The sequence below is a fragment of the Piliocolobus tephrosceles genome, chromosome 16 (genome assembly GCF_002776525.5).
Source record: "Piliocolobus tephrosceles isolate RC106 chromosome 16, ASM277652v3, whole genome shotgun sequence".
NCBI lineage: Eukaryota > Metazoa > Chordata > Mammalia > Primates > Cercopithecidae > Piliocolobus > Piliocolobus tephrosceles.
The window spans coordinates 57,926,469-57,945,851 of NC_045449.1; the positions used below are offsets into that span (position 1 = coordinate 57,926,469).

Genomic DNA, 19,383 nt, shown 5'->3' on the forward strand with positions numbered 1-19,383 from the left:
TCTTCCAGGCTCCCCATCTCCACAGTACCTGCAGTCAGTGCCAGGACTATTTTCATTATAAGAGGTAGAAATCTTGGGGGTACTAAACTTACAGGACAAGGTAAATAATTGGCTCATGGTCTCACATTACTCAAGCAGGCTGGCAAGGACTTCAGGATTTGCCAGTCTCTTCCAGGCATTCCCTGCCTCATACTTCTTCTTGTTGGCTGACTCTTCTATTTCAACTCCTATGTGCTAGTTCACTTACTCCAACCCCACCCCTAGGCTGGACTCTTATCCTGCATATATACAGAAAGAAGGGTCCTGTTACACACAAGGCAATGCTGCCACAAGGCCTATAAAACTCCCACCTTCAAGGGGTTTGCCGTCTAGCAGGAGAGCCGTGTAATGCAGAAAAAAGACAGCAAGTTCCATGGCCGAGCTTCCCGAAAGCTGACTTGGCAATCATCCCCAGGTCCTGCACAGGGCAGTTCCAAGAGTCTGGGCCCACTCTACCCTGCTCAGCTGTCTTCTTACTCCTTGCCCTAGCCTGTGTCCATATAGCTCCAAAACCTGTTATTTTATCCTCTCAAAACTCTTTGGTTTAAAAAAAAAAAACAAAGTTCCTCAGGTATCCTCATGAGTCTGGAACATATAGATGCTTTTGGGGTGAATGAAGCTGACAGAAGATGAGGTGGGCACACAGATGCATGTTCTGGTTTGAGCTCTGGGCAAGTCATTAGATTTCTCTAGGCATGAGTTTCCAATTTTAGAAAGTAAGAAGCCTGAGGTGTGGATGGTGGCTGCAGCTCTGAAGCATGACGAGCCATGACTTACCAGACCCTCATCTCTCCTCAGGCTTTGCTGCAGCTTCTTCTAGCCCCAACCAATCAAAACATGCCCAAAATCCACATAAGAATTTCAGAGTTTAGAAGTCCCGATGCCTTTGAACATAGTCATTTCCAATCCTGGTCTTGCAACATCTAAGTTGCACTTATCTCAACTTATCTCACTTATCTCCACTTATCTCAAAATATTGCAACATTAGAAATTAGTAATAATCTAAGTCATTTTAAGGTTCAGGATAGGGAAAAAAAATACCATGAAAATCAACTAATGTTGATTTTCAACATTATGTTGAAACTAATGTTACGTGGGACCAGGTAGCTGACTCCTAGGTACACACACCTACTGTAGACTCTAAAATCAACCATCTCCTAAACTGAAAAGGCAATGCCTTTTCTTCTCCCAACCAAAAATCAGATAAGTGATTGAACTTTTACCAGGCACCGAAAGCCCCAGAGATTTCCAAGCACTGAACCATCAAGATTAAGATAACTTAGGGTCAGTTTTACAAGCAACTGTGGCTTGGTTCCCAGTTAGCTGAGCACCAAAACTACAGATAAACTTGTTCTTAATCTCCACATACAAAGGAAACCGTTTTCTTCTTTGCAAAACCAGCCCATGGCAAGTGGAAAACGAACCCTAACAGAATTCTAGAATAAGGTCACTGGATTGCTCATAATGAGGCAGTACCTTTAAAGGTCACAGATTCCTCAAATTTGTTCTTACAACTTTCTTACAGCATTTGAATTTATCTGGAGATGTTACAAATACTTCTACAATGGCAAAAACAATGTAATCTTATTTAATATAAAAAAAAATACACACACACATACCCATTTGTGTATCTGGGAGCACAGCCATCACAAAAATCAAAGAATGGCTGGTTCTGACCCCTCTGAGTTGTCGGGGCTTTCTGAGATTTCCCTGACAGGACTTAATGTCTTATCATGTTATCCTTAAAAAACAACAATGTGGCTGGGCGCAGTGGCTCACATCTGTAATCCCAGCACTTTGGGAGGCCAAGGAGGGTGGATCACAAGGTCAGGAGATCGAGACCATCCTGGCTAACATGGTGAAACCCCGTCTCTACTAAAAATACAAAAAAAAAAAAAAATTAGCTGGGCAAGGTGGCAGGTGCCTGTAGTCCCAGCTACTCAGGAGGCTGAGGCAGGAGAATGGTGTGAACCCAGGAGGCGGAGCTTGCAGTGAGCCGAGATCTCACCACTGCACTCCAGCCTGGGCAACAGAGCGAGACTCCATCTCAAAAAAAATAAATAAAAAATAGAAATTAACAACAACAACAACAACAACAACAACAACAACAACAACGTGGCCAGGCGCAGTGGCTCACGCCTGTAATCCCAGCACTTTGGGAGGCCAAAGCAGGCAGATGACTCGAGGCCAGGAGTTTGAGACCCGCCTGGGCAACATGGCGAAACCCTGTCTCTACTAAAAATACAAAAATTAGCTGGGTGTGTTGGCACATGGCTGTAATCCCAGCCACTTGGGAGGTTGAAGCACGAAAATCCCTTGAACCCGGGAGGCAGAGGTTGCAGTGAGCCAAAATCATGCCACTGCACTCCAGTGTGGGCGACACAGCAAGACTCTATCTCAAAAAAAAAAAAAAAGAAAAGAAAAAAGAAAAAGAAAGTAAAGAAAAGTCAACAATGTTCACATTCAGTCCCTCATATTTGCTCAGGATTTTCAGACATACCTGAGGACTATCAACACCCGTCCTCCAGAAGATTAGACAAGAAACAAACGAGAGTACCAACCTGTACATTACCCCAACACTAAGTGAGGTGGTGCTATTTGGAGTGCAGGAAGGGATCTAGTCTAGGAGAGTACAGTGGTCAGGGAAGGCCCTAGGCCCTATATAAGACAGGTGAGCAATAGCCAATGAAACCACACCACAGCGTGTGGCAACTTACGAGGCCTCCATTTCCCGTGCTCTGCTCTGTTTCTCCCCTACAACACCTGCAGAACTTTATCACTTTGCCACATTCTATATAATGCATTTACCATGCTATTGTCTATCCCAATCAACTAGGTAGAAGTTCCTTTAGGGCGAGGGTCTTTGTTTTGTTCATGTGTCCCAAGCATCTGGAACAGTGCTTGGCATAAAATATGTAGTCAAAAAGTTGATAAATAAACGAACAGATGAACAGATGAAATTCACTACATTCAAGAGCTAGGAAGCTGGGAGGCTCAGAGCAAAGCAGCCCTCCCATCTTCTACCTCCCCAGGTGAGAGTATGAGGCTGCACCAGAAAAAGAGGTGGCTGGGGACTAGTCGCTTTCACCTAAATGGTGATCCTAATTTGGGAAGACATTTGGAAACAGGCCCACCAAAGAGATTTTCTGGTTCCATTGCTTTGTTTTACAGATGAGGAAGCAGAGGGGGAAATAACTCATTTGCCCAAAGTTAGCTAGTACAGAACCTCCGGACTTTCCCTTATTGAAAGAATACATACAATGTCATCACATGGAGCAAAAACACATATAGAAACAAGATACTGACCCTCTGATTACATTTAAAAACAGCTAAAATGATAAACTCTGCCTATCTGCTCAAGGAGTGCAGAACTGGTCTGCCACTTGGGATTTCCTTTAAGCATTAAGTTAAATTAGGAAACAGCCCTGGTGCTGGAGTCCACATAGCGCTTTCAGGCCAGGTGCCAAGCCCCATTCCGAGGTTGTATTCAAAGAGCAGGCTCCCAATTCTACTGACATTTGTCAACCTGGTTCCAGCAGAGCTTTGGATTTGGTCCAGCCCACTCAATGTGATGCTTGGAAGCAAGTGTCCTCTTGTTTCTAAACCAGCTAATAAGGATCCTCTGAGAAACAACTGAGATGGGTCCATGGGCTGAGACAACTGACTGGTCCTCTCCTGTGTTTTACAGTTGGGCTTGTCAACTCGGCACCTGCTATAAAAACCCTTCCAGGGAACTCTGCCTGACTCAGGCAATGAGGCTAATAGCCAGTTCTCACATGAAAAGGGGAAGGGAGTGTCACAGCCTGCACCCTCCCACCATTTGCTTCCAAAACATACGTTCCCACCCTGATAGGAAAGTTCCTGTTTGTTCACAAGCTTCTTTTTGTGCTTTAACTAACTCACTCCTTCTACAAATCCCTTCTCCTCACTCCCACTGGCTACTTCACTTTTATTATAGAAGGTTCTTTTAAAACCATGAAGATTATTTTACCCATCAGGGTACTGTGAAGGAACCTGGAAAACAGTATTGTTTTGATTTCTTAAGCCTCGTAATATATGGAAAAGGCAATAAACAAATATATAAATAAACAAGCATAAGTTGGGTAACTTTAAATAAACATTTAAACATCTTACAATTCAGTAAACATGTTTTAATATAAGGCCCATTAGTTAAAGCTGATAAAAGCAATTTCAACCATTTGTACTCAAAGAAAAAAATCTATTAGTCTTAAATTACCTGCTCTTTAAAAGTTGAATGATATAGTACAGTAAAGAAAATGTAATATTAGGTTCTTTTTTTCTAGGCTTTTTTTTTTTTTGAGATGGAGTTTCACTCTTGTTGCCCAGGCTAGAGTGCAGTGGTGGGATCTTGGCTCACTGCAACCTCTGCCTCCTGGGTTCAAGCAATTCTCCTGCCTCAGCTTCCCAAGTAGTTGGGACTATGGGCACACACCACCACGCCTGGCTAATTTTTGTATTTTTTTGAGTAGAGATGGGGTTTCACCATGTTGGACAGACTGATCTCTAACTCCTGACCTCAGATGATCGCCTGCCTCAGCCTCCCAAAGTGCATGGACTACACGCATGAGCCACCGTGCCCGGCACTTTTCTTCTAGTTCTAACACTAACTAGCGGACTCTGTCAATCCTAACCTCTGTAAAATGAGCTGAACGCTGTCTCTAGTCTGGTCCCGTGCTCTGCGACATGACTGGGAATTTGGGGAAGCATTTGTTCTTTCCAGGATTAAGCTACAAAAATTACTTGAAGGCCTCATCCTGGCTGCACATCTGAGTCACTTGGGCCTTAAAACATTTTTTGTTGGTTTGTTTGGTAGAGATGGGGTCTCTCATTGTTGCCCAGTCTGGTCTCAAACTCCTGACTTCAAGTGATCTTCCTGTCTTGGCCTCCCAAAGTGCTGGGATACAGGTGTGAGCCACTGCACCTCGCCTTAAACTTTGTTTTTTTTTAAAAAAAGAAAAGATGCTGGCCCTCACTCCCAGAGATTCCAATTTCATTCACCTAGGATGGGGCCTCAGCATAGGGTTTTTAAAAAGCTCCCCAGGTGACTGAGTCATGGCTGGGAAGCACTGCCTCAAGTAACACATTCCTAGCCACAACTGTGGCTCCCGGTACAGATGATTCTCTCACTCCTAGAGGCCTCTCAGGAGTCACGGGCCATTTGCTTTAAGAGAAGAGAGATCTGATTTACCTTGGTCAACAAACTCCTCTGACTCAACTGGAGATCAATGACGATGTCAGGTTCTAGGGGTGACAGCACTGTTTGTTCAGAGAATGTACAGAAAAATTCGGTTTCCATGACAGACACTCCTACAGCCCAGACAAACAATTATTCCCTCATCTGACATAGAGGGGGGAAATGATCCACCGGAGAATGGTATGGTTTGGAATTATAATTATAAATTAGTCTACTAACAAAGGAAGTCATGTTAAATACATGAGAGGACAACTCTGGGCCAAGGTTCATTTTTTTAACAGTGAAACATCATGCTGAGTGAAAAATGAAACTGACATGGAATAATCACAAACCATTTACCTCATGGGGTTTGGCAATGGAAAAATTAATCTCACTACTGATAAGAAGAGCCCACCAAAAGAACACTACACACTATGGGTCACGTCCACCCAAGCAAATATCCTGAAAGCTCCTCTAATTCTGTAGAAAGACACACAACTGGTACAATCCCATTAAAGAATATAAAATATAGCTGAAGCAACACCTCCCACCCCCATCCATACCCACTTGATTGATGATAATACAGCCCCTTGTTTTATTGGTCTTAATCAGTCTCAAAAAGGAATTCAATAAATATCTGCTGAGTGCCCACTACAGTGGTTATAACCAGCATGCCATGTTAAATGCCACAGAGGATACAACCAACAGCAAGCCAGGGTCCCTGCCTTCTAGTATGAACCAGCAAGGGAAGTGAGACACACTCCCAGGGGCACCTTCCTGGCCCCCTTGCTCCTTCTTTCCCTCATTAGTCTCTTCTGAGAGCCACCTAAGCTAACTCGAATCCCTCCATTGTGGTTTAAGAGCCACAGTCACGGCCACTGTCTCTCTCCTGTCATCACAGACCTGCTCCCTGGTGCCAGAACTGCTTGGCAGGTGGGGCCTCTGCAAAGGCAAATACCCAGAACCAGCATGGTAATGCAAAAGTTTCAGGATTTCTTAGTGAAGGCTGTGACTGAGCCAGACAAGAGAGGCTTTGGTTAAAAGCCTCTAAGGAAAGAACTTTCAGTTTTGTTCTTTCAGACATATGACTAGGCGAGATGTTACTGAAAACATGCACCTGCTTGGATATTATTAGACTTCAAGCAAAGAAATGAGCTTAAACTATGAATTAGGCTTAGCAGGCTTTTTTTTTTTTTTTTTTTTTTTTTTTGTGATGGAGTCTCGCTCTGTCGCCCAGGCTGGAGTGCAATGGCAGGATCTTGGCTCACTGCAACCTCTGCCTCCCAGGTTCAAGCAATTCTTCTGCCTCAGCCTCACAAGTAGCTGGGATTACAGGTGCCCGCCACAATGCCCGGCTAACTTTTGTATTTTTGTAGAGATGGGGTTTCACCATGTTGGCCAGGCTGGTCTTGAACTCCTGACCTTGTGATCTGCCTGCCTCAGCTTCTGAAAGTGCTGGGATTACAGGCGTGAGCCACCATGCCTGACCTAGCAGGCTGTTAATCCCTACTCTTTCCATGATTACTGGATTTGACTCTACAGTTGAAAATGGTCAATTTTCCTTACGGAGACTCTCAGGTGAAGGCAGCCCATCTCAAAACAGCATCTTCGCACAACTGCAACAGAAGGCCATGATTCTTGACGGAGGAAAAAGAGCATTATCTGGGTATTTTCCTGAAGCTTACAAGAAAGCCTACTGGCCTAGAGCTTCTCTAGATCCTTGTCTCATGGCCACGTAGCTTGGTCAGCTCCTCAGGGTATGACTGAGGGCAGCCAGACTGGTTTATCCCAACACACACACCAGAACATAAGCACTGCAGGGGCCGCTCTTCAAAGGGAGGTAGGAGGATCTAGTTTAAGGTTTGGTTCTGCCACTCACACATGACCTTGGACAGGTCACCATCCCTTGCTGGTTGGCTTTTCCTATCTGTCTGTTCTGGAAGACAGAGGAGGGTAGTAATTTTTTTCAGCTTGGGAGAGGAGGGTAATGCCTGAGAGAGGGTGGCCCAAATACCACCCTCCTAGGTTCTGATGTGCTCATACTGTTACTGAGGGATGTGCATCATATTTCTTATGTGCAGCTGGAGGGGGAAAAAATTGAGACTCATTGGACTACATGGCCGAGAGCCCATCAAGCAGTCTAATGCACTCTGATTCCAGTTATCTTGGGAGGCTACACATCTATTTATACATGCTTCTAGGGCTCAAAATATTTCTGGAATTCTTTGGAAATTCCCTTCAAAGAATATACTTTTGAATCCCCTAAATGGCAAAATCCTGCTCACTTTAGGATGGGTTTCATTTTAATAAATAGTTGAAAATCAAATCCAAGTGTCCTCAATAAATCGTGTGATCAAACTGGGTAATAACTATTTTGATCAAAAGTGCAGTGTGAATCATGTAAAAGTACTATTAAGCAAAGACTGGAAGGAACTGGAGAATGTTTTAACTTATATAAGGATAACTGGCTTAAGAGTAAATATTTGTTTTTAAAGGTTCGTTTTTGTTTTAAAGTTGAATTATTAAATGGGTTAGACAAGTTATTAAATTTAACTGGAAATTCTTTTTTAAAGACTGATTTCCATAACATGCAAACTCATGCCAAAGGGTGATTATTTTGAAAGGGACATATTGTTTTGGAAGAATAAATTCAGGTACATTTGTAGGAAAAGCAAAACAAAACAAAAAATAAACCACCACAGATATTACATTTATTTTTTTATTTTTCCAGGTAGATAACCTCAGCAAAAGGTATTACTTTATTATCAAGTGGCACTTTAATATTCCTAGGAAGAACAGTCACATGTTGTAAGAACTGCAGCCTCCAAAAGGGACAATCAATGTATCAACTCTGATTTATGAACAGTCTTGAGGCAAAATTTTAAATGGCCTCACAACTGACCATACAAAGAATCTTATCTGCAGGAGGCGGGCAACCCTCAAAACCAGAGAATTATCCTGAGGTAGTTCAGGGTGCTCACGGGAGCCACATCTGCTAGAAAGCTGATCTGAAACCACTGCAAACCAAAGGACCCCACAAGTGAGTTATTTAGCAAATCCAAATAAAACATTCTCTCAACAGCTTTTAGGTACAAAAGGTGTCATCCAGAGAACTGCCCTGGTTTATTTACATCTTTAAAATATAAACAAAATGTAAACATTCTGTTTTCATCCAACTTAAAGTCCACACTCCTAAAAGAAAGTGGCCACTGATAAAAGAAAATGGTATACTTTAAACTGCCTGTCATAAAAACAATTTAAGGTTAGTTTTGTGGTTTTTAAAACATTCAATATTGCTTAGGGGCTGGGGGAGAGGGCTGTAAAATACTACATACAATCAGCAAATTTCAGTTCTAGGAATTTCCTTGAATTCAAGGAAATAACTAAGTAGTTAAAACTCATTCAAGAGTTTAGCAACAAGAAAGTTCATTACATTGTTACAATTTTTATAATGAAAATGAAAACATCTGTGTAGTGAAAAAAATTTTAAAAATAAAATAAAAACAGCCACAATACCTAAATGATTGAGTGGTCAAATTATGGTACATCCATTCCATTCAGAGACATACTATGCAGTCAATTAAGAATAATGTTGCAGAATTAAGTGTATTGACATAGATCTATATGTTCCAGTGTGGGGAAGAAAAGTATTACCTGTAAATATGTGCACAGAAAAAGCATCTGAAAGAACATATGTCAAGATATTAGTAGATTAGTCACTAGAGAAATGCAAATCAAAGTTATAATGAGTTACCACTCCACATCCACCAGGATGGCTAAAATTAAAAAAGATAGGTAATAACGGTTAGGGAATAAGAGACACTGTAACCCTCCTACATTGCAGGTGGGAATGTAAAACAGTGCAGCTGCTTTGGAAAACAGGCAGTTCCTTGAAAGGTTAAACAAAAAGTTACCATATGACCCAGCAATCTCATTCCTAGACACATGCCCGAGAAGAGTGAAAATAAATGCCCACTCAAAAATTTGTACACGAATGTTCATGGCAGAATTATTAATGGTCCCAAAGCAGAAACAATCTAAATGTCCCTCAATGGATGGGTGATATGGTTTTGATCTAAAGTGGCTCTGTGTCCCCACCCAAATCTCATCTTGTAGCTCCCATTATTCCCATGTGCTGTTGGAGGCAGCCGGTGGTAGATAACTGACTCATGGGGGTGGGTCTTTCCCGTGCTGCTCTTGTGATAGTGAATAAGTCTCGCGAGATCTGATGGTATTAAAAATGGGAGACTCCCTGCACAAGATCTCTCTTTGCCTGCTGCCATCAATGTCAGTAAGATGTGACTTGCTCCTCCTTCATGATTGTGAGGCCTCCCCAGCCACGTGGAACTGTAAGTCCATTAAACCTATTTCTTTTGTCAATTGCCCAGTCTCGGGTATGTCTTTATCAGCAGCATGAAAATGGACTAATACAATGGATAAATAAAATGTGGTATATTCATATAATGGAATATTATTCAGCAATAAAAAGGAACAAAGTACTGACACATGCTATTATACAACATGGATGAACCTTGAGAACATGATAGTAAGTTAAAGAGGCCAGTTACAAAAGACCACATAATGTATGATTCCATTTATATCTTATATAAAGATGTCCAGAATAGGCAAATTTATAGACAGAAAGTAGATTTGTGGTTGCCAAGGACTAGGAGGTTTGGGGGGAAACGGTGTGTAACAGCTAATAGGTATGAAGTTTATTTCTGGGATGATGAAAATGTTCTAAAATGGACTGTGGTGATGACTGCAGAATTCTGGGAATAAACTAAAACCCACTGAATTATATACTTTAAATGGGTGAATTGTGATGACAGATGAATTATATCTCAATAAAATTGTTAAAAATCTACGTAGAGGTAATGTTTGGAAAATAAGATAATAGGAGCCTTGTTTTTATTTTTTAAAAATATTTTTCTACAATGAATATGATTACTTTGAGACAATGCCTCAAAAAAAAAAAAAAAAAAACTTCCCCTGTTATCACACAGAAAGCATCAAACCCAAAATAACTGAAAAAATGAAAATACCCTTTTCCTTATGATCCCTATGGCCACAGCAAGATGACTGGCAGGCAAAGCTCGGCTTATTACCGCATCAACCCTGATCAGTTACAGCCCCAGTCCCCAACCCATGGTTGGGCACAGAAGCTCAAGGTTTTTTTTTTTTCTTCTTGAGACAAGAGTCTTGCTCTGTTGCCCACGCTGCAGTGTAGTGGTGCGATCTCAGCTCACTGCAACCTCTACCTCCCAGGTTCAAGCAATTCTCCTGCCTCGGCCTCCTGAGTAGCTGGGATTACAGGTGCATGCCACTGTGCCCAGCCAATTTTTGTATTTTTAGTAGAGACAGAGTTTTGCCATGTTGGCCAGGTTGGTCTCGAACGCCTGACCTCAAGTGATGCGCCCGCCTTGGCCTCCTAAAGTGCCAGGATTACAGGTGCAAGCCACCACGCCCGGTTGAGAAGCTCAATGTTTTTCACATGGATGATGGTTTACTGAGGTGCTACTAAAATGACAAATGTGATGGTGTACTCAGAACATTTCCTATCGGGTTAGAGAAGACGTTCTGTGGGGAAAAAGTGAACAAAAATAGATCACATATTTTTATACTGTTGTATTTGCTGTATGTTTGTACATGAGCAAAGATCATAAGATAGTGATATAGAGACTGTCTAAAACCAGCTGTGTTGCTCTAAGGCAGGGAAGTTTGAAACCAAACATGGGATATAGGTAAAGATAGACGTGAAAAAAAAAAAAAAACTGCTTCTGGGAAATATTTCCAACCAGTATGTTTATTATTCACAAACTGTGATTCACCAGTCCTATTTTTTAAGCCAGCATCACACTCTAATCATATTCCTAGGTTACAAGCCCAGAGTTTGTGCATAATAAAAACTGAATCCATTAAGATGATACATTAGGCTTTTCTCCCCTATGTCATCTCTCTTTTTTTTTTTTTTTTTTTTTTTTTGAGACGGAGTCTCGCTCTGTCGCCCAGGCTGGAGTGCAGTGGCCGGATCTCAGCTCACTGCAAGCTCCGCCTCCTGGGTTCACGCCATTCTTCTGCCTCAGCCTCCCGAGTAGCTGGGACTACAGGCGCCCGCCAACACGCCCGGCTAATTTTTTGTATTTTAGTAGAGACGGGGTTTCACCGTGTTAGCCAGGATGGTCTCGATCTCCTGACCTTGTGATCCGCCCGTCTCGGCCTCCCAAAGTGCTGGGATTACAGGCTTGAGCCACCGCGCCCGGCCATGTCATCTCTTTAGGGAGAATATTTGATTATAAAACCTACAAAATATTGAACCTACATATTACTTTGGATCCCGAAACCAAAGAGGTTTCCTATGAAAATGAAACAGTTATCCAAGTATTCTTTCACCTGAAAAATGGAGTCCAAATCTGGGGCAGGCAAATAATGAAACCCTCAGACCCATGCAAGTGACACTATTCCATCCAGACACAAAGAAATTTTTATGTGGTTCACTGGATTTATGCTCGGAAACATGGTCTATTGTTGAACTCTCTCTCGAATAACTCTCAGATACATTTTTCTCCCGTGCTCTGAGAAGCTACATTACTGCAGAAGGCCGAGTAGGCAGGCAAGTTAATGAAACAATACACATGTGCACAACTACAGTTTAATTTCATGATCAGCAGCCCTGATAACAAACTCAACGAAACATTCTACTTGTGGCCTCAGTATAAACACTTGATATCGCCTATTAGGATAATGCATGCAGGTGATCACTGTCAGAATAAATGATAAGCAAAGACATTGCTAGTTAAGACTCATCTATCAGATTACAGTGTTTCTGTACACATGTGATCCTCAGTTCTTGGTGACTTTTTAAAAACCTCCCTCTAAAACCAAAATATTGGCTAAATGAAAGAAATTTGATATAGCTTTTTTTAAAAAGGTACTTTGCCTCACATCGTACTGATCTCTTTGATAACTGAGAGATGTGGCACCTAAACACCATAAAATGAGGACTGCTGACAGTGATGATGTAACACTAACCAACTCTAGGAGCAAGATATAGGTCTAGGAAGAAAGGAGAAACTCACTGACTAAATAAGCACATTCTGGATTAACAAAAGACAGCCTCAAGTGCTTAATAATGCCAATGTTATTGCGTTTTGGATCTGGTAGCCTAAAGTCTCAACTCATAATGAGTCAATGTCTGGCTCAAAAAGACACACACTGAAAGAAAATCACAGTATTGCCTCCAATGCCACAGTTACTCCATCAATCAAAAAGAAACATCAAAAACTATTTCTTGCAGAGGCATGGTATAACATTCAAAAAATGATGACGTAGAGTAAAAAGCATCTTTGGAGGGTAAAGAGAATTTACATTTATTATCTATTAAGTATGTGTGAAGGTGGTGCCTTCTTTCACATGTTAGCTGTCCCAATTTCACCTGTCAGGAAGCAGTCTCTAAGAAGTAAAATCACAGCCGGGCGCGGTGGCTCACGCCTGTAATCCCAGCACTTTGGAAGGCCAAGGTGGGTGGATCACTTGAGGTCAGGAGTTCGAGACCAGCCTGGCCAACAGGGTGAAACCACGTCTCTACTAAAAATACAAAAATTAGCTGGGTGTGGTGGCAGGCACCTGTAATCTCAGCTACTTGGGAGACTGAGGCAGAAGAATCACTTGAACCCAGGAGGCGGAGGTTGCAGTGAGCCGAGACCACACCATTGCACTCCAGCCTGGGCAACAAGAGTGAAGAAACTCCATATCAAAAAAGAAAGAAAAAGAAGAAGTAGTAGTAAAAGAATATGCCTAGGGCACAGCTAGCAAGTGACCAGTTAGAACTCAGGTTTGTCTGATTTTATACCCACTGCGTTCTGCACATCACTGTTGCCTGGTTTAACTGCAAACTTTGCTATGAGTTTCATTCACAATTTTAAAATAATAATTTTTATTATGTTTGGGGATGAAAACTCTTGAGAGAAAATTCTAGGAGTGAAATTCTGACCTTTTTTTTTTTTTTTTTTGAGACAGTCTTGCTCTGTCCCCCAGGCTGGAGCACAGTGGCTCGATCTCTGCAACCTCCGCCTCCCAGGTTTGGGTGCTTCTCCTACCTTAGCCTCCCCAGTAGTTGGGATTACTGGCCTGTGCTACCTGCACATTAGCCTGGCTAATTTTCATTTTGCTTATTTATTTATTTATTTATTTATTTTGTATTTTTAGTAGAGACAAGGTTTCACCAAGCTGGCCAGGCTGGTCTCGAACTCCTGACCTCAAGTGATCCACCCACCTCAGCCTTCCAAAGTGCTGGGATTACAGGCGTGAGCCAATGTGCCCAGCCTGACTTTTCACCTAAATAGTAGTTACACTAAACTATAACCTTTTCATAAGGGTATAGAATATTTTATCATGAACTCTGAGAAGTTTGGATTTCTAAATACAAATTGGAAATATTTACACGAACTGAAACTATAGTTCCAACTAAAGCTAAATCATTATTTTTGGCTCTTTAGCCTAAGTTATTCAATAACCAAACACTTGAAGCCAGTGAAAAAGTAGCAAAAGGAAAGATGTGGCAAAGGAAACCATATACACCTATCCCTTGACGATATGTAATGATCGAATTTCATGTCTAACATTTGGTCATTCTACTTACACCCTCATTTGTGAACAGATGCCAGGCAGTAGTTACCAATCCAAAGTGAGATGCTCAAGTTCAGAACCTGACCTTAGTTGTAGAAGTGGGGTTTTTATTTTAAAGAAAAACTTAACTTCCACAAGTTCTATTATAAAGAAAGTATCTACAAATTTTCCTTTATTAAAAAAAAAAACACACACCAAAAAAACCCGAATTTGAAAAAGGTGACCTTATTTATTTACTTCTTCTGTTTCCAAATTCTTGTTACTCCAAGAGTACAGACAGTTATTTACCTAAAATGCAAAACCTCCAAAGAGTTCACGCGGTGGCTGGCACGCAGGCACACACATGTCAGTGTTCTACTGGGACACTTGGTACATGATATCCCTATTAAAGAGTACACAGTACGTTTAAAGAGGTCATTAAACAGAACACGGACAAATTTGCCACGCTCACATCCTGAACAATATATTTTGTAAAAAACACTCGCTAATTTAGGTTCTTCCAACCAGAAAAAAAAAAAAAAAAGCCAAGTCTCCCACAAAATATCTCCAAATCCACAGCTGAGTGAAGGTCATAAATAGTTAAATGAATGTAAACCAGGCCCTATCATTCGTCTCCTCCAGAAAAAGATGAAAAGACATTTCTGATGACCCCAGGTGCTCTCCCACGAGGAGACAGTCTTTCATTTGAGGTTCTGAAGTGGCCTCACCTCGAACCCATGTGGGATCTTCCAAGAGTGCAATTCCCACAGCTCCACTTGCTCAAGGAAGTCTCGGTGCACAGAAGGAAGCCTGCAGCCTCCCAGTACCAAGAAACCGGCAGGGCAAGTGGCAGAAGCCAGCTCTCGGGTGAGAGTCCTTACTCCCTGTTGCATTCGTTCCCCAAAGTTTTCGAATTTTTAAAAAGTTCAAACACGGATTCGAAGCGCAGGACAGACCCTTCCCCTGGATCCCAGCGCCCTTTCGGCTCCTCCCGCGACCCCCGCCCGGCAGCGCCGGCGCCCACCCGCGAGGACGAGGGTCCCGCAGGTGGGCGGCCTCCCCAGGCCGGGACCCTCTGGGACCCCCAGGTGCCGTCCAGGGCGCCACGAAGTTGCGCCCGAACCCGCGGGGTCCGGGAAGCCGCGCTGGCTTGGGAGGCTCTTCGGGCGGCCGACACCTCGGTGGGGCCGCGACTCCAGTCAGGAAAGCTCTCCCGGCCCGGCGCCGCCTTCTACGCCCGGCCCGACCCTCCCTCGGCGGGGCGCACGGGGCCTCTGGCCGCCGCCGCGCTCCCAGCTCGGACTCCAGCCCCGACGGCCGGCGCGACGCTGCCCCGGCCCCGACCCGGCCGGCGCGAGCTGTCCTCCACCCCACGCTCCCGGGTCACTCACCCCGAGGCCGGGCAGCAGCAGCGTCAGCAGCAGCAGCAGCAGCCGCCGGGCCGGCATGGCGAGGACTCGGCCCTGACTCCGGGGGCGGTACGGACAGAGGACGGGGCGGGGGTGCCGCGACGACAGCGAGGCGGCGACCTAGCCTCAGCGGACGCAGAGCTGACTAGGCGACGGCGGCACCCCCATTCCCGGCCCTATAAGCGCCGGGTACCTCGGCTTCTTCCGGTCGGGGCGGGGTTGGGGGCGGGGACGGGGGCGGGGCCAATCCAGGGGCGTGTTCGGGGCGGAGATGAGGGCGGGGATGAGGGCGGCCCGAGGGCGTGACCCGGGGGGTGGGGGGAGGAGGCTGGCTCGGGGCGGGGCCGAAGGCGGTGCTGGCATCTGGTTGGCTTCGCTCCTGAGGAGGCAGTGGCGGCTATGAAGGACCAGGCCTCGGCATCCAGCGTCTGGGGGCGCTGGGTGATCGAGGCGCGAAGCTTGTCTGTGGCTGGGAAAGACCGGCAATGCCCCACCAGGTGGTCCCATTAACCCTGCCAAGGGACCTGCCGCGTCAGACTTCATGGGGAAAAAGGCGGGACACGGGCGGTCCCGGGTGCCTAGAAGCCCCCTTTTCGTCTTTCCGCCGTGGTGGACTCATCGGCGAGGTTTATTGAGGCGACCTCCGGAGCGAAGGTTTCAGCAGCTACCTGAGGCTTCCAGCAAACACGGCTCAGCTGCCCCGCGCGGCAGTCGCAGTGTTCACAGCCGTAGAGTTCTCCAGCTGTGCCTCGTCTCCTCCAGGGCCTCTTTCTTCCTTTTCCTTGCCCTCAGGAATTCCCCTCAAGTCATATCCAACAGCCATCAGTTCCGTTTGGAATGAACCACGGCCAAGTCACTCACCAAAAATTATAAGGAGGAAACCAATTCGGCCACTTGTGTCACGTGCGTTGATGTGACACGTGTGGATGTGAAGTTTGAGATGGCCTGCGTCACTACTCGTTGGAGGGAGTGGGTGGGCTGAGGCCTCCTGCAAGGTCTGTGTGAGGGTGTGGACTACTAATTAGAGTTCAAGAGCTCGGCAGCTTTTTGGTCACTGGCACTGGCCTCCACTGAGAGGGCCATGGGGACGGAGGACACGTCTTTTGCAAGGAAGGAGAGTAAACTGAGATTTGGAACCCAAGGAAAGTTATCTAACTTATCCTAGGGGAAAAAGAAAACAGGGCTATGACATTCTCTAATTTTTCCTGACTTGCTCATATGAGAGCCTAAGATTTTTCGAATTTGAAGGAAAAGAATAAGCAGTTCTAGACAAAACAACAAAGTAGTAGTGGGGGACTGGCCAAATGTCCAGTCTGTGTGCATTGTGGTCAATCTTATCCAACTAAAACAGACCAAAATGATAGTAAGTCCAAATCGTGCAAATAGAACTCCCCATTCCTAACCCCCTAGGCCTGGATTACAATGAAGGGACTAATCCCTACCGCACGCTGGAGACTCCAACGCATCTCTGTAAGAGTGGGAAGAATCTTGGCAACTGTGAAAACAGCAGAAACATTTTGAAAAGTGTTACCTGCATGTCTAAGTGCAAACAGAGGTTTGGGATTGGCAGAGAGATGTACTGAGAGACCCAGCACTCCTGAGCAATGTAGCCGGGTGTCCGGAGAGGCCTACAACCCTGAAACTGGGAGGAGCTCTTTATTTCTTGACCTTTTATCTTTTCTTTTTAGAGATGAGGTCTCACTATGTTGCCCAGGCTGCTCTCGAACTCCTGGGCTCAAGAGATCCTCCCCAGTAGCTGGGACTACAGGTGTGCCCCATGACACCTGGCTTGGGAGGACCTCTTTAATGATTACCTGTCCAGTTTGCCAGCTGACAACAGCATCTGTTAGACCGTGTATACTTAACTTAAAAGAGAAGCTTGACTGAAAAATGTCACTTTCACATCCCCCCGCCGGTGCTTTTTCTCAGAGTAAGTCTACGAGGGAAAAATTCACTGTACTGGAACTCTGGCAGCAATTAAAAATGTCACTGTGACCCTGTAACATCAGCAGATGAAACACAAAGGGGAAGGCTGACCTCAATTTCACTCATAAATCAGTTTTAAAGATCTTAGAAAGAAAAAAAAAAAATCTGTTCCAAGAAGCCTGGCCAGGTAGGTATTATTTGTCTTACACTCAGTTGGACTAAATCCCCAGGGCTTAATTGCACTGTTACATGTTCTCTGAATTTTTTTTTTTCTTTTTTTTCTTTTTTTTTTTTTGAGATGGAATTTCACTCTTTTGCCCAGGCTGGAGTGCAGTGGCATGATCTTGGCTCACTGCAACCTCTGCCCTTTCGGTTTCAAGCGATTCTCCTGCCTGAGACTCCCAAGTAGCTGGGATTACAGGCGCCCACCACCATACCTGGCTAATTTTTGTATTTTTAGTAGAGACGGGGTTTCACCATGTTGGCCAGCCTGGTCTCGAACTCCTGACCTCGTGATCCGCCCGCCCCGCCTCCTAAAGTGCTGGGATTACAGGCGTGAGCCACTGCACCCAGCCCCGTTCTCTGAATTTCTTATATATCGTCCACATACTTCATGCACTTCTCCACTTGCTTGGCAATCCAGACTGATAAGCACTGGTTTTATTTATGGTGGCATTGCCTATAACCTTGCTCCACAGTCAAGTATTTCTTTAGGCAGCTTTTTGCTTATGATAAAGTAAAAGCTGGCAGCGCTGATAAACACAAACAGAAATGGAATATTTTGTAGGATGCCTTTGAAGTGGACCTGCCCGTATAAAAGACCTGAAAATGGGCAGTAAATGACCTTTCTGGAAGTCGCATTAAATAACATCCACTGAATAAAGCAAAGGTCATGGTCTCAGTGTAAAGATAAGCCCCTTTTTCCACCAGTGTAAAAAACATATATACATCAGATTCAACAAAGAACTGCAGCAGGACCTGACTATGGGGAAGTGGAAGAAAATCTTATTTTCACTTAACCTCTCTTTAAACCACTGGTTCCCAAACTTGGAGAGCAAAAAAAAAAAAAGGAAAAAAATACAAAAACAAAAACAAAACAAAATTAAAAACCCACACACACACAAACAACAACAACAACAAAAATAGATTTCCAGGCCAGTCATGGTGGCTCACACCTGTAATCCCAGCACTTTGGAAGGCCAAGGCAGGAGGATTGCTTGAGAGCAAGACCAGCCTGGGGAACATAGTGAGACACTGTTTCTGTAAAAAAAAAAAACAAAAACAAAAACAAAAAATTAGTCAGGCATGGTGGTTCACACCTGTAGTTCCAGTGACTTGGGAAGCTGAGGCAGGAAGATGGCTTGAGCCGGGAGGTCAAGGCTGCAGTGAGCTTTGATCGTGACATGGCACTCCAGCCTGGGCGACAGAGCAAGACCCTGTCTCCAAAAAATAGAAATAAAAAGCTGGGCATGGTGGCTCACACCTGTAATCCCAGCACTTTGGGAGGACAAGGCGGGTGGATCACGAGGTCAGGAGTTCAAGACCAGCCTGAGCAACATGGTGAAACCCCCTCTCAACTAAAAATACAAAAATTAGCCAGGCGTGGTGGTGTGCGCCTGTAGTCTCAGCTGCTTGGGAGGCTGAGGCAGAAAAATCGCTTGAACCCAGGAGGCAGAGGTTGCAGTGAGCCAAGACTGCACCACTGCACTGCAGCCTGGGCGAGAGAGTGAGACTGCACCTCAAAAAAAAAAAAAAAAAGAAAGAAAGAGAAAACCTATTTCCAATAATTTCTTGTACCCCTTTCCCTGACTGATTCACAGTGTCCAGGGGCAGAGCCCAGATACCTGTGCGTTTTACAGTTTCCACTGTGCACTGAAGGCAGTCAAGATCCAGGGCTCCAGTTCAATCTTGATGTCCAGCCTTGATCCCTGCAGCCATGAATCCCTTTTAGTTTAGCAAATGTCGCCCTCTAGTGGAATAAATTATGACCCAAAAAGGAGTTTGTGCCTGTCTCATTTGTGTTTAAAACCCTTTCAAATCTCATTTAAAAATGCTTGTGAGGTTGATTTGCAGATAGCTGGTGAGAGGATAGATACCTTTGAAGGAGGAGACTTGAAAGAAAAATCTAGTAAAACCAGAAAGAAAGGTCATGGTTGAAAACTCCAGTAACATTTCAAAGGAACGGTATCTTTATCAGAATAAATCAAG

General features: G+C 44.3%; 1 protein-coding gene across 2 annotated transcripts in view; it reads right to left on the minus strand.

Annotated features, from left to right (window-relative positions):
* Positions 1 to 15,451, minus strand: part of ERN1 (endoplasmic reticulum to nucleus signaling 1) — a 91,998-nt gene extending 76,547 nt beyond the window's left edge. Inside the window, exon 1 of one of the 2 annotated variants that reach the window (XM_023212065.1) lies at positions 15,232 to 15,451. In XM_023212065.1, the coding sequence (XP_023067833.1) occupies positions 15,232 to 15,288 (57 nt within the window). In that variant the 5' untranslated portion in view covers positions 15,289 to 15,451. The remainder of the gene's footprint in view (positions 1 to 15,231) is intronic. The other variant, XM_023212063.2, reaches the window with a different exon arrangement.
* Between the last annotated feature and the right edge of the window lie 3,932 nt (positions 15,452 to 19,383).